Here is a 16,409-nt window from a genome sequence, read left to right as displayed (position 1 = left end):
ATTATTATATAAATAATTTAAATTCTCAATTTATTTTATTTATTTAATTAGTTAAATATATTTTTATTCATAGACCAACCTATTAAAAAATTGGCTTTCGTGAAGCTCAGCTGCCATTTACCAATGCTCTCCAAAGCCAAAACTTACGACTTTTTCTTTTCTTGCCGGTAACCATTCTTTGGCTCTTTTTGGGATGGTGAGATTAATTTTCAGTCTAAAATTTATAATAATACTTAAAGCTCATTAACGTCAAAAAGAAAATTTTTATTATTCATAATTATCGTATTTGACTTAAATATTATTCTCTAAACTCAATGTGTATTATTGAGTGAGTTACAGCCATTGAATTTAAACTCATCATCTTTCAACAAATGTGATAGGTCATTATTTTTTTATAAATTAAATTCAATATATGATACATGTATTTTATGATGGATGATATTATTATTTGTATTAAAATTTATATGTCATTATCTTGTGTTCAAATAAAAAGAAAAATTATATGAATACAATTTTATTTTGGATGAAAAAATTCAAAAAAATATATTTCTAATTACGACTTAGAAAAAAATACTCCACAATAGCTATCTAAATAAATCTTTTATTACGTACTAACAATTGTTCATTTAAGTGATAAGATTAAGAAGCTTGATTTTTTGTTCCTTAAATGCTATCTAACTTCCAGTTGTAAATAAAAAAAATTAATAAAATTTGTTATGGAAAAAGTCCACTTAATTAGGATTAGTCAAAATTTAATATAAATAAATAAATTTTAAATAAACAAGGATTTGACATACAAAATTTCAGTTAGGCATTAAAATGTTTATATATTTTCACAAACTGTATTAGTTTGAATCTGTGCAAGATCACATCAAAACTTTTTTAATTGAGATTCAATTTAATAATTGTGCAGTTGGTACACTGTACCACAGGTTATATATTTTTATTTATTTATTTTAAAGGTCGAACTGTCGTACACCTATCACCTTTCCGTCACTGACTAGGCAATTAGGGTTTCAGAGGAAATAATAATAATAATAAATCCTGTATACTTGGAAATAAGTCCCGGCTGGCAACAGGAAATAAAGATCTAAATACCAAAATCAATGATTTTGTAATAACAACTAGAAATAAAGAAATAATCATAATAATAAATTAAAAACAAATTTGGAAATGAAAAATATTCTTGTCTATTTTTAGGGCATAAAATGTGAAAGATAGATAGAGAAATAAAAAAAATAAAAATAATAATATGGCATGATACAAATTGAGTCAAAAGAGAAATAAAACTATTTTTGTCAAGATATAAAAATATTATTGTTGATTTGAAAATAAAACGAAGCTTCCCAATCCAACCAATACAACCCCAAAATCCTCTCAAGTATAAATAGGCTTGTTTTCCATTCATTCTAACTACACTTGCTCTGTAAGCCTCTGCCTCCTCTGTCTCTCTCCTTGTTTCTCTCTGCATTGCCCTCACTATATATACTCAGCCACAACCATGGTTGCTGCTGAAGTAATGCCTGAGAAACCCCTTCATGGAGTTCCAATCCTTTCAAGAGAGAGCAGTTTTTCATCTTCACCTAGAAGGTACTATTTTCAATTTTTTTTTTTATAGAATAAAACACCATCCCTTTCACTCTGCCTCTTCAGTTTTGTTTTCTTAAACAAATGCTAACATGCTGTTTTGTGGTCAAAAAAGAAATTTTGAAAGGCATCTTGAAAACCCCAAATTTGTTCTGGATTCCTCCAAGATGATGCAAAACCATACATGGTCACCCCATTATTCTCCAAAGAAGCAAAACACTACCACCTTTCATAAGTTTTTACCAATTGTAAATATTCTAACATTCTGCAGCTAGCCAGGTCTAATTGAACACATGACATTGTAAAACTTTGTATGTCCTAAGAGCTAACAAGCCATAGAGACACAAAAATCTGCATTTACTATTAAGTTCTTTTTTTTTTAAAACCACAGTAATAAAGATCTCTGGCTTCTCTCATGACTGTGAAGTATTCTAACATATTTTAGTCTTTTTGATTGACTAAGACTAATCTTCAATTTTGAAGTTAGTCCTATCTAAGAATGTGTTACTTACAAGTTACAAATCATTTATATTTAATTATTCGACAACCATTTAGACTATTATACTCTAGGTTGCCAAGAAATGGTAAACTCCATCAATTTTGTTTTTTTTTAAAATGGTGACATAATTATAATCTATGTTAGTTGTTAATTGGTATTTTTTTTTTGTTAGAGGGAGAAATTGAACAGGTGTCATTACCCTTTTATAGTTCTTAATTATAAAGTGTTTGATATTGTCATAGGTTGGAAGGCAAGGTAGCCATTGTAACCGGTGGAGCAAGAGGGATAGGCGAAGCAACAGTGCGAGTTTTCGCGAAGAACGGTGCGAGGGTGGTCATCGCCGACGTTGAGGACGCACTAGGCACAATGCTGGCCGAGACCTTGGCCCCATCAGCCACCTACGTGCACTGTGACGTTAGCAAAGAGGAAGAGGTCGAAAACTTGGTTCGTTCCACGGTTTCTCGCTACGGCCAACTTGACATAATGTTCAACAATGCAGGGGTGTTGGGGAACCAGTCCAAGAATAAGAGCATCATCAACTTCGACCCAGAAGAATTCGACAAAGTGATGAGTGTGAACGTGAAGGGAATGGCGTTGGGGATCAAGCACGCTGCGAGGGTGATGATTCCCAAGGGAATTGGATGCATCATTTCCACTGCTAGTGTTGCTGGAGTCATGGGGGGGCTTGGCCCACATGCTTATACTGCTTCTAAGCATGCCATTGTGGGGTTAACCAAGAACACTGCTTGTGAGTTGGGGAGGTATGGAATTAGGGTTAATTGCATTTCACCCTTTGGGGTGGCCACCAACATGCTTGTGAATGCTTGGAAGAGTGGTGGTGGTGATGACGACGATGACGATCAGGGTGATGAGGGTATCATCAATTTTGGATTGCCCTATCAAGAGGAAGTGGAGAAAATGGAGGGGTTTGTGAGAGGGCTTGCTAATTTGCAAGGAGCTACTCTTAGGGCTAAAGATATTGCTGAGGCTGCTCTCTATCTTGCTAGTGATGAGTCCAAGTATGTTAGTGGTCATAATCTTGTTGTGGATGGTGGAGTCACCTCCTCAAGAAATTGCATTGGTTTGTAACTTTTTATCTTGGTTTACTGTTTCCCCCTAATTAATTGGTTGTCAATGTAGGATCGCGATATGATTGTAAAATTATTCATTTTAATGTAACTGTAGTTATTTTATTTTTTTAACCCTAGTCATCATTGTGTTGAAACTTGAATGATCAGTGTTAATTGATGCAAAGTGATGCAAGTGTGAATTAAAAAGGCTCACATTGAATAATAATTAGCAAGTTGAATAATATATAAGTGAAAAATTCATCCATTTAATATTTTAACATGCATTTTACTTACTTCTTTAGTATTTTTTAGTAATTTACGATTAAATTATTGTTTTAGTTCCTAATCACAAATTGTACTTTCAGAACTTATTTTAATTTTTCTAATAGTGTAGTCAACGAATAAGTATTTCTTGTGTTATACAATCAATTTAGGTACCAAGAGTAGTGTTAATAATATTACTCTCTTTTTTTGTCATGCTTTTAAATTTCAAAATAATAGGATTGGATAGAATCGTATGATAGTTTTTCTGCACTGTCGTATGAAGGTGAGGCATTATAGTTTAATCTTCAGATTGAATAATGTACCTCATGTGGGATGTGGGAACTGCATATTCTTGTTGGACTATTGCAATATCATAAATAAAATGATACCTGAATAAAGATACAATAAATCGTCAGGACAATCAATATTAACAATTGAAGTATATATCTGACATTGTCTAAAACACTGTATAACTGACTTCTGATCACCACGCACCTACTGTTAGAAAATTTGGCCAGCTGGTAATCTTTAGTGAAAATTTTTCATCCTGAACATATTATTATTATTATTATTTACAAGACTTGAATTTAAAATTTTATTTAAATAATTCAAGTCTAATTGTAATTGGATCGATTAACATAATGTGAAATATTTCTATTAGTTTGTTTTAATTTTTAAATTTGTAGCACCATCACTTTAATATAATTTCTCTGTATCAATTTAAATCTCTTTTAAGTATTTGTAAAAATTTATAAAAACTATCAAATAAGTGTCCTATTGCTGACTAGTGGGTTAGATAAATAATAACATATGACAAGTAGAATTAAAAATGTAGTTAGTGTTTGAAAATAATAGACTCATCACACTCTCATGCAACTAAATAATACAAAGGCAGTTCCCTTGGTTATGTCAAAGATTAAGGAGGTAACTTCTCACGACTTTCCTTAATTGGTTGATTTGGATTTGTAAGCTAGTTTTTCAAAGGTCAATCAACTACCATTCATTTTTTAATTTTAATTTTAAAGGTCCTGGTCCTGGTTCAGGTTGTGAAGCTGCAGAGAGAATATATAATCAAGTATCAAGTAGATGAACCTCTTTGTCAGCTTCCAAACAAATAAAGAATGAACATCAGCAATTGAGTCAGATTAACAGGTTCTCATTGTTTTTATTCGTAAGTGGCTTATCAATGTCAGTTTAATTAAAAGTTTAGTTAAGCCTTTAAGCAGACAGCATTATCTAGCTAACCACCCACTAGTACCTTCTTCATTCACAATACACTCACTGGTTTTGTGTAGCAAATATTCTCAAGATTCGGAATAAGATTGCATATAGTTGCATAATCTTGAAGGGTATACTCTAATTAAAATGCACGATGTATTTAATAGAAATAAAATTTAGGTGTAGTACCATAATTGCTTTTTGTATTATTTTTTATAAAAATTAAAATCTCATTTCAATAACTTTTGTAATAAAAGTCAGCATTTAAGGCAGGTATGTACTATTAAGATGAAATCTAGTTTTGATTGAAAATAGTACTATAAAAATACTTATGATGCTGCACCTACCTAAATTTTGTCCATTTAAGAATGCAGCTTTCATGAAGTTTTCATTTGAAGACAAAAAAATTCAAAGACTATGAATTAGTATATTGTTTTATATTTATGACCTTATAATCTTCATATTTATCTATCTTTTTATATGATCATAATATAATTTTTAAAAAAAATATATTTACTATTATAAAATACAATTAACTTAAAATAAGATAAAAGAATCAAACAATTTAATTTTGATATATTTTTAATATATATTTTTTACATTATTAATCAATTACATAACACTTTATAATTTTAAAATAATTATCACAAAAATTAATTACTTTCAATGATATAATATTTTGTGATTTAGATTTAATTTTTGTACACTCTTAATGTAAAATTTTTATAATGTTTAGTGTCAATCAATCAAAAAATATTGTTAATTAATATAATTGTCAAGACAATTATTGTAAAAAAAAAATTATGATATAACATTTATGAATAAATCAAAATGTAAAAAATACAATGTTTAATTTATGATTTATTCCAATTAAATTCATAATCTAACAACTTAAGAAATTAACTCAATTTTTTTCATCAATCACTACTTTCTTCTAAACTGAACTTTGTATTTTAACCTTTGAAGATCCAAATTGGTATCTATCTAGCCTGTCATGGACTCATGGTGGTGACTTTGATACTAGACAAGGGTTGTGTGAACGACCTAATCAATTTCTTGCCATTGGACATCAAAGTCACTATACTTGAAAATTAGTATAAGAAAAAAAAAAGTTAGTTTGGACAGCAAGAAATGGGTGGACAAAGATGCAGCAGCAGGGTCTTGTGGCCAAATCTTAAAAAAAAATATATGAAGTTCTAGATCTTGTGCAAGCGATTTCTGACCCGTATCTTGTTTTGGACCACACTATACTAGCTGACAGGAACTACCTAATCCAGCAACATTCAACAGCTAACTTGCTACAACAATTAAGAGTGAGTTTGTTTTCAAGTTAGCACATATTTAAAGACAATTCATTTCAATTTGTTTTTTTGTACGAATCAGCATTGAGTTTTGTAGAAGGGATTAAGTTTTTCATAACATGCTTAATTTAAGGTTTGGTTTTCACTGAGAAAGATATTCACATTTAGTGTCAGAGAGTGTTTGAAGCATAGTTATTTCAAAAAGAGCATACTTGTTGGGAAAAAAAAATCTCTTGTATCGTTGGATTCAATTGTCTATTAAGATTCTCTAACGTTAAAACAAACTCACTCTCCAATTGATACATTCTGAGCTTGGTATATTCTGGCATTTTGTTGACTAGTCACAAATAGCGTATTTAATTGATAACTAACGGCATGTTGAACGAGTACGTAATTTAATTATTATAATTAGTTTGTGGAAGAATTGTGAAAGCCGTAAGTTCAAAGAAGATATTTTAATAAACAATCGAAGAACTCATTTTGACTATTTTTTTATGCGGAAATGAAAGAGCTTGCTAGCTAGGTTAGCTAGGAGAATTGTAAAGTAATAACACACAAATATTCTATTATTTTAAATATTCCACTAATATTTTTTATTTTTCTTTATCTTTATTTTTTTTATCACATTATAAACAGTATTATACATTTATATTTTCCTTTCTTTAATTTCTAGGTGTTACATGATAAGTTTGGAGTGTTCATTAAACTTTTTTCTCTTATATAATATAGGATTTTGTATCATTTAAGGGAAAATTTGTGGCAGTTTAATATATTTTTGGGAAAAGAAGAATGTATATACCCCATTTTAGGATGTATTAGGTAAAAAGAAAAGAGAAATAGAAAAAAAAAACATAAAAGAAAAAGAGGAAAATGCATTGAATGTTTGGAAAAGTTTGAACGGCATATCCACAGTCTCTCAACGTCTACGGCCTAAAAATGTGGAAGCAACTTTGTGTCGCTTAGAGTGGATGTGATTTTTCACGTTGGTGATCATGAGTTTCCAAACACACTCATGATAAGTAATCTGATGACAAAAGAAAAAAAGAAAAAATGAATAAAAAAAGATTGATTGAAAGAAAAAGTGAAGGTATGCTTACTATTACTTTACCAACTTTGTATATTTTGAGGCAATCTTGAATTTTTTTTTTAAATGTTTGATAGACACTTAAAATATTATTTAACACTTAAAAAGAGAAAGAAAGAAAAGAGAAATTTTTTATATATATGATAAAGTTTATGACGTGATAAAAAGAGATAAAGAAAACGAAAAAATATTAGTGAAATATTTAAAATAAAAGATGATTAATGTATTATTATTATTTTTATCTTTTTATTGTAAAATTATTTAGGTGAAATTTTATAAATTCTGGGATTCAAAATAGTTTTAAGATATTGGATGACTTTGTTTAAATTTTTTTAAAAATAACTTTAAAATAAATGTTTTTTTTCTTAAAATAAGTAAAAAAATTATATTTTCTTTAAGTAGAATCAATTTAGATAAATACACTAAAAAATATAAATTATTTATTTTATTAAAATAAATATTTATTTCAATAAATAAGTTTAAATAAACTGGTTCATTTATAACTTGGGTGCAAATTAAGTTGAATGCAAATTCAATATTTAGGTAATTAGAGTGACGATTTACCATTAATTTGGATGAAGAATATGTGGTCTTCATGTGAGATAATAAGTCACTCATTTCACCCCGTACATACTCCGAGATAATAATTTAGTATGAACGTTAAACTTAAAACTCTTTATGAATTCCTTTAACGAGTATATCTAGACATATATTCAAGAATAAAAACAAAATTTGTTTTTATTAAGTACTTTAAAATATACAAAACATGCTTTAATTTTTAATACTATTAAACAACAAGTAACTTTTTAATTTTGGTTTCTTAAGTCACGTTAAAAATTGATTTGTAGTTCTTGATATTTGAGATGTGTTTAATTAATTAGTGGACATTCCTTCACAGATGCAAGCATTTGGTGGCATACTGGCATTAGTCCAAAAAGTTAATACCTCGCAGAACACAAACTTTGAACTTGCATGTTTTTAATTAGTGCACAATTGACATTCAGTAACACATGCTTCAAAATCATCGATGTTGTTTTGTGGATAGTGGTTACAGACAGCTCAATAACAGAGAAAGTCCACTACCTTGAAGATTGGAGAAACTGTCAAATGTCCTAACATTATCAAAGTTTGAGGTAAGACTTGTGAGTTCAAGTGCTTGGATTGAGGGTCCTAGCTAAGTAGGGAGAACTGTATCTATATATAGCCTAGCTAATACAGCCATAAATCGAAAATAAAATAAGGAGTTTGTTTTGTCAATACTTGCATATTAAAGAATGATAAAGAAAAATTCAAATAAAATATGAAATGCTAAAAACATTGAAAATCTAAAAAATTACTTTTGTTTTATATATTTTCTTAACATAGATTCTTGAGACACTCTTACTTAAACCCATTAAATAATGGAAAACAATCCATGAATTTGGGTGTTAAACTGCTAATTGACACCTATAGTGAGAAAGAGAGGGAACAGGAAGAAAAATATATAAATGATAATTGATAAGTGGTAGCTTATAAATGATATGATGTGAGAAGAAATTAAAAAAAAAAGATAAAAAAAAATGATAAGAATAAATGAGATATTTGATATATGATTATATATATATATATATATATATCATTTCTCTTAAATAATTGATATCCTTAATTTATTTTTTTACTAATTAACATGATTTTATGTTTGATTAGTCTCATTTCTTATATCTTTTATTTAAAATATGTTAATATATTACTGAATATAGTAGGATTCCGATAATAATAAAATACATTATATGCCTATAATATATATTAATCATTTAATTTTTATTTGCTAAATACTACATTAACAAAAAACATAAAGTATATGAAACATTCAAATGTGAGTAGTGCATGTCACTCAAAACATATTATTAAAAAACGTAAATAAAAACACCACTCCAAATAATAAAATTGTTCACCCCCATTAAGCAAGGTAAAAGGTCAAAAGAAGCACTAAGAGAACTTTCCCATGTGCAGGAGTGAGAGAACTTTGAATTTCACGGCACGTTGGAGCTAGCATATGTATGGCATGGGGCAGAACAAGTAAAAAGTTCTGAAGCTAGCTATTCTATATGCAAAGACAGCAAATACTTACCTGGACTAAAGATTCACTACATTAATCCTATTGTTAAGATTGATGCTAGCATGCGAAGGCAATGCAAATAATGTCATGCACAGTGCAAAAGTGCACTTTTGAATATCATGTATGATATGATCTATTTTCGCATGTTAGTATTGTTAAATATATGATGCAATAATATATACTTCCAATTTTACCTGTGTCTAATCTATACAAGGGTGTTTTTTTTTTTTTTCCTTCTGTGGTGTTGGAACTATATTGAAGATAGTAAAAGAAAATAATATAAGTATATAAGCATAATATTGGACTATAGGAATTCATACAAAAAGAAAAGCAAATAATGTGAGGCGCAGTATAGATGCAAAGATAAAAATTAAGCAAGTTTTTGTTTATGCATAAAATAAAATGTATTATTTATATAGCTTTATTGACTTTAAAGACATGGTAAACTTTTTATTAATAAATATAGACATATATGATTTATTGAAAAAATTCAAGTCTCACGTTAACCAAAAATAATACTAAGATAGAATATATAAGTGGAGGACAACCATTATCCTATAAGTTAGTTTTTGAAATTAAATTACTAAAAAAATTAAATTTAAAATTAATCATTTTAGCATACACTGATTAAATTTTTATAATGGTATTAGAATATTTAGGGCTAATTTAATGTTTATTTAGATTTAGAGTTATTTTTTAAAAATGAAATGTTTTGAAAAAATATTATAATTTTACTTAAATTTATTTCTCAAACATTTTGAGATGCAATAATGTTTTCTTTTCAATTGTTAATAAATTCAATTTATTTAATCGTTGTTCAAATGCATTGACATCTTTTAATACAACTAGATATTTTATACTCCTAATTTTTTTTATCTTTATTTCCAATTTTTATGTTATTGATGTGCTTGGGATGGATGTTGATGATGAGTACGAGATAGATTGTTGATATATTAAGGTGAACTCTGGAAATGAATTGTTTTAGTGTATTGAATGATTGAGATCCTAGTACTTCTAGAGTGGGTCAAGTTTTAGTATGATTTTTAATTAAAATTTCTAAACTAATTTACTTTTCTTTTGAGAAAAATAGTTAGTTTATTTAATTCTATGTTAACTATTTATATTATTATTTTAAAATTATTATTTTTATTTTTTTATTCACTTAATTATTTCTCATTAATATTTAAAAAGAGAATAACTAAGTAAGAGTGTGTTAAAAAATAATTGATGAATCTATAAATTAAAAAAAATTATTATAAAAAAGAGATAAATAAACTTTTAAAAATGATCTTATATTTAGGAATAGAAGGAGTAAATTGCAGCACACAAAAAATTCTTCCATATATTTGACAAATATTTCTTAGTGAAAAAAGGAATAGTTATCACTTTACATTCAATTCCTCGGGAAAAAAATATTTTTATATAAATAAAACATTTGCTTTTGTTATTAGATTACTTATATGTTTGTTAAATATATAAGTAACATGCAAAAACTATATCACTTAGTGGGATTATCATATTATGCCAAATATTTGTCCAAAAACTTTGAAGGAACTTCTCGTATATATAAATAATAGAATTGTCCTATAATTGTTTTCTCTATTTTCAATTTCCCTTGCCATCCAATCTTCTTGTTGCAAGGTATAACAGTAATTAGTTATTCAAATCTAAACAAAACTAGTCAAATTGATATAATATTATTTGAGGCCAGAAAGTATATATGCAATAATTGTACCACCTGCTAATATCCTCTGCCATTTAAATATTAAATCATAAAAAAATGTTGATAATAAATGAGCTTTGTTGTTTAGTTCACAAAAATGATTTTTTTAAAACATAACTCAACACAAGAGTAAATATTTCAATCAAAAGATAAATTTAGTTAGATTTGTTTTGTGGAGTGTCTAGCCATGTTTTTATAATAATTTCTCAAACATTTGATATGTTGCTCACCACTATATTTTCACTTACATTTTTCATTTGGCTCTAATAAGTTATTAATGACATCATTAATTTGATAATTTGAATATTTTCTGGCATACCAAAGGAGCATAGGAAAAATGAAGAGAAACAATTGGATGACGAAATTGTGAAAAATAAAGAATAAATGTTACTAATAGATTAAGATTTGTTTATTACAATCATGAACAAGCATTATCCTTCCTAACAATCATGAACAAGCAATAATCTATCATATACGTCACACGACCACGAGAATATGAAACATACAATAAATTATCAAGTATATGTAAGAATATAATTAACCCAATTATAAAGATAATTATAAGATAATAAAAAGAGGCCAATATAGTAAGATAGTGAATATCATTGTTGTCGGAAACCAACACAACCAATAAGACAAACATAAATAGCTAGTATCGATGGACGTGTTTTACGACATTCTTTCATACAAGTAACAACACATATTGAATACAAAAAGAAAATTGCATTTGGGAGCACATGCAAGTTTACTAGACACATTTTTTACTCCTTTTGCACAAATAAGGATTGAAATTAGCCTTGTGCGATATCCATCACAAGCTTGACCATAATCACTATTACATCCAATTTCATCTCATTCTTTGTTATGATTCTTCTCTAAGTGTTTAAAATCTAACTTAAGATTTTAAATAGATGTTAAATTCTTGTTGTGGTATTTCAAGAAAACTTAACATTAATTTATAAATAATGCTTGTAAAATAGTTTTAATTCCTTAATAAAATAGTGCATTGACCTCCTTCAAAATTTTGTGTCATGCCATGTTGACTTATTTTATTTTAACGATTATATAGTATGTAAAATCAATAGCCTAAATGTGTGGTGCAAGTCGTAATATGTTTTAACATAATAAATTGACTAAAAATTAATTAAAAATAATTGCATAGAACAGATATAGAAAAATAAACTATATATGTAATTTTTTAAGGATATGAATTGTATTAATTTAGGATTTCAATAATATATGAATTTTTCAAACTACTTAATATAGCACTCAAAAGGAATAATGAATAATTGTGTAAAAAATGGAATAATGAAAAATGCAATCTAACCAAACAAAACAATTTAGTTCTCATTAATTTTCATTGAATAATTTTACCAAAGATTAAAAGTAAATAAATTATCATTTTTTTGTTAAGATTACATGTTTTTTTTTTCATTGGAGGCTATCATGCTTGAACCAAGTTAGATTATTGTGGATAATAATTTTTTTTTTAAAATAATTAACATTGGTATATATCCAAGACTCGAATTCAAAATTAATGTTAACAATGAAATAATATTGTGTTGTCGATTATAACTTACCATTATAATAATCTAAATAAATTAAATTTATCCCATAAAATAAGTAAATGAAAAAATAGATAACTAAATAAGTAAAATTATACACACACATATATGTGTGTGTGTGCGCGCGCGTGCAAGCGTGTGCATGTGTGTGCGTGTGTGTATTAGTTATTTACAAACAAATAAAGTTATAACATGAATCAATCACATGTTATAAAAAATAATTCTTTAATGTTTGTAATATTTTTAAAAAAAAAATTATATCTAGAGTTATTTTAAATGAGTTGATAGTATAAAATTATATTTAGAATATATTAAAATTAAATTATTTTTTAATACTTGTTATTGTTATTAAAGCTTTTATATACAAATATGTCTCCATCTTTTATTTTAGCTGTTCTTTCATAACGGTTTTAAATAGTTGTTCAAAAAAGTATTTTTTTCACAAGTGATAATTTCATGTGACTCAAATTTAGTATCGTGACATAATATTATTTGTTTAATGTATCTCATAATTAATATTAATCTTATAATACTCAACACTTTTGGTTTGACAAAACCAAAATTATATATTTGACTAAATTAGAGACTAAATGTTTTTTTAAATATAAAAAAATTAAAATTATGAATTTTAAAAACAGAAGGAATAAATCTAAATATTTTAAAATAGAGAAATCAAGTAACCATGGTCGGCCTAGTAGCGGGCAATTGAGGTACAATCTATGAGGTTATAGGTTAAAACCTGGATCATTGTATAATCTTTTCGGAGGCATTGTGAAAAGATGATGATCAAAGAGGACTCAGGTGCAATGCACTTGAAAAAAGGTGCAACAAAAAAAGAGGGTTATATATATTGAGGATTAGGGTTTTTGCTTATTCTCAAACTAGTGAAAGCTTATACTTGGCCTAATCTGGCCAAATCCACCTATTCTTAGGATGTTGCTTCCTATACTCCTTTTATTGCTTCCTGCACTTTCCATTTTGCATTCTGAAATGAGCTAATTGCATTTTGTAATGGACTTTTCATTATATATTGTGAAGTGCAAAAAATAATAATGGGAGTGTAGAAAGTTAGTTGACACTCTTTTTGTTTATTGAAAAAATGAGGTATATTGAAAATTGGACTTGTGTTTTAATTTAGGTAGTTGCTAATGGGAGTGCCAAATCTACCTACTCTTAGGATGTTGCTTCCTGTACTCCTTTTATTTCTTTTATTACTAATGCACATCACTTGTGATATCAACTTTAATACTTCAATTGTTATTTTATATTTTGGAGTATGAAATTATGGATGAACTTTTTTTAATCAAATAATATTACACTACTACAAAAATATTAATTAACAACGTAGCTTCTACATCGGTGAGGAACACCCATTCTTGTTGCTTTATCGGTGACATTTTTGTAATAACTATGTTATTGAAATACGACGGTGGTACAAACACCATTTTTGAAGGCTGTTTTCTCCTTTTTCCACGACATACTTCGAAGGCACCGTCTTCATCGTTGATCCTTTTTTTAGTTGGTTATTTTACTTACGTGAAACCAGCTGATGACTAAGAAGCTCAGTGACGTACGTACATCTGCTTTCCCGCTCAGTCAGTACTTGCAGCTACCTTGAATGCGTGCGTCCTCGGCCCCTGTCGATCAACAACAATGTTGAACAAAAAATAACCAAGAAGCCCAGAGTGCCAACTTGCAAAGCCCTAGAGTTGCAGCTTGCAAAGCCCCAAAGTTCATTAGCTTAGCAACATTTTGAATCAGCTAGCATGACTTGTTTCCCAACAACGACCCATTGCCATGAAGGTATGTTACATGCAATGTGATTAAAGATTCTGTACACAACATGGATAAAAATGAAGATTGTTTTCTCTGCCTCAGTATGTTCGATTGTTGGCAAAAAAAAAAATTGTACTCAAAACACTACAAGAAAAATGGTCTATGCCTACAGACGCCTTTTCCCACATACATGAATTAGTGTAGGTAAATCTCAAAAATATTTCTACCTACACTTGACTAATGTAGGTAAAACTCAACCATTTGTACCAACCATTATTTGATGTAGACAAATTCATTAAAACTAAAAAAAGACTTCTACCTACAACTACATTGTGTAGGTAAAACTCCAAAAAAACTTGTGCCTATGATTGATTAGTTTAACTAAAACTCAAGGATTACTACCTACAAAAGAACAGTGTAGATAAAACTTCATAAAACTTATGCCTATAATTGATTGGTGTAGGTATAACCTCAAAAAGTCTTATACCTACCATTGGTTGGTGTAGGTATAATCTCAAATGATAGTTTAAAAATTATAATAATATAAAAGTTATACATTTGGAACTTTAAACATAAGTTACCTGGGATAAAATTAACTTAAAAGTTAATTAAAAATTAAAAAATTAATTTATTAAATAAGAATAACTAATAAATTATTAAGAGTAAAAAAACATAAAAAGTTATAAGTTAACATTTTAAAAAAATACTATTTTAAGTAATATTTTTAAAACACTCATTACAAAAAAAAAAAGTTTTCCTTATAAAAAATTAAGCAAATTTTTTAGTTAATAATTTTTTTTTAAAATTGAAATATTTTATTCAACCCAATCTTATTATCCGTGCAAGAGAATAAATTTACAAGTTTTCCTTAATTATAGTCTTTTTGACCAATAAAAAAAATTTGTTTTTCATCTTCCGTTTCTTTCATTCTATTTATTTATTGGATTGGATTTTTCTATTTCTAATTTTTCTTTCCATCTTTAATCTGCTAGCTATCATTCACTTTCCTCATCCATCCACCGAACCTAACCCTAATCCTTCATCATCGATTCGATTCTCTTGCTCTTTGTTATTTCCTTCTTTGGTGAACAAAGCAAAACAATTCCATCGATGAATCGGGCGTCGCAGCTTTCGTGATAATGATCTTGGCGCTGCGAATCGATTGCATGGGTTTGGAGAATGTCGGAGCTTCGTAGTGGACCGTGACGACGTCGTGCTTCGATTGCTCGTAAAAGCTCCGAACCACCGTCTCTAGCGGGGAGATACGTGAAGACCCGCGCTGCAGTCGCCAGGGAGGCAGCGGCGGCGGCGGAGAGGCCAAGAACTCGTTTGGCGGCCAAAAAAGAGGAGAAGCCCCTTATAGTAATATCCGATCACACTAAGAAAGACGACGTTCATAATGAATATATATAGGAGGATGCTAACATAGGTTCACATAAAAAAATAGAAGGTATAAGTTAATAGTCCACCTTCATACTTGAGCAAAATAACCATTTCTGGAATGTTACTTCCAGATTTCCCCTTCCTTTCATTCCCCTTCCTTTCAGGAAATAGTAAATCCATATATTATTACACCATTCGGCCTAGACGTGTCTTTCGCTTCAACTTTCAGGCTTGTGCTATGTGTCTGCTTCCACCAATATTTATACAATAAGCTTAGGTCTTAAAGAATAATATTTATACAATATTTGATACTCACTAGATACTCCTCCATCTTTGGGCTTAGACCACTAATCCAATTAGAGAAGGGTTATTGCTTTCAACAGTTTTCTTTCTTATTCACACCTCAATTTTTAATTTCAAATCATTATATATATTATTTTTAATAAGCAACAAGTGATTATATTGGTTTCATATTTCTAGGAATTAAATTTTGAAAGTATATAAAATTTTCATCTGATGAAATATTTCAAATTTTAATATTTTAAATTCCAAAAAGCTAAAAAAATACATATTTTCATTGTGAATAATAGTTGCTGTAGAAACAGATATATAATTAAAATTATTGGATAAATAAAATTGGAGAATAAATACTACATAAGAAGAGTCAAACAGTGTATAAATAAATAAAATGGTACAAATGGTGGATATAACTTAAGTAAAATACAAAATTCATATAGTGGATAAAAAATATTAATTTATAAAACTTATTACGAGGACCTAAACATATTTTATATAAAAAAATTTATTATCCTTTTCTGATTTTTTTCCATTAAAAAAAGGT

At 28.2% G+C, this 16,409-nt stretch overlaps 1 protein-coding gene across 1 annotated transcript; it reads left to right on the top strand.

Annotated features, from left to right (window-relative positions):
- Window positions 1-1,139: 1,139 nt before the first annotated feature.
- Window positions 1,140-3,416, top strand: LOC100790562 (short-chain dehydrogenase reductase 2a). Its single transcript, XM_003522094.5, has 2 exons — window positions 1,140-1,590; window positions 2,329-3,416. Exons 1-2 carry the CDS (start codon window positions 1,502-1,504, stop codon window positions 3,173-3,175), a joined length of 936 nt encoding a protein of 311 aa, XP_003522142.1. The 5' UTR covers window positions 1,140-1,501; the 3' UTR covers window positions 3,176-3,416.
- The last annotated feature ends 12,993 nt before the right edge of the window (window positions 3,417-16,409 follow it).

The sequence above is a fragment of the Glycine max genome, chromosome 3, assembly GCF_000004515.6.
Source record: "Glycine max cultivar Williams 82 chromosome 3, Glycine_max_v4.0, whole genome shotgun sequence".
Taxonomy (NCBI): domain Eukaryota; kingdom Viridiplantae; phylum Streptophyta; class Magnoliopsida; order Fabales; family Fabaceae; genus Glycine; species Glycine max.
The sequence above is the reverse complement of the archived record's forward strand: the minus strand, read 5'-3'. Positions and strand labels throughout refer to the sequence as shown.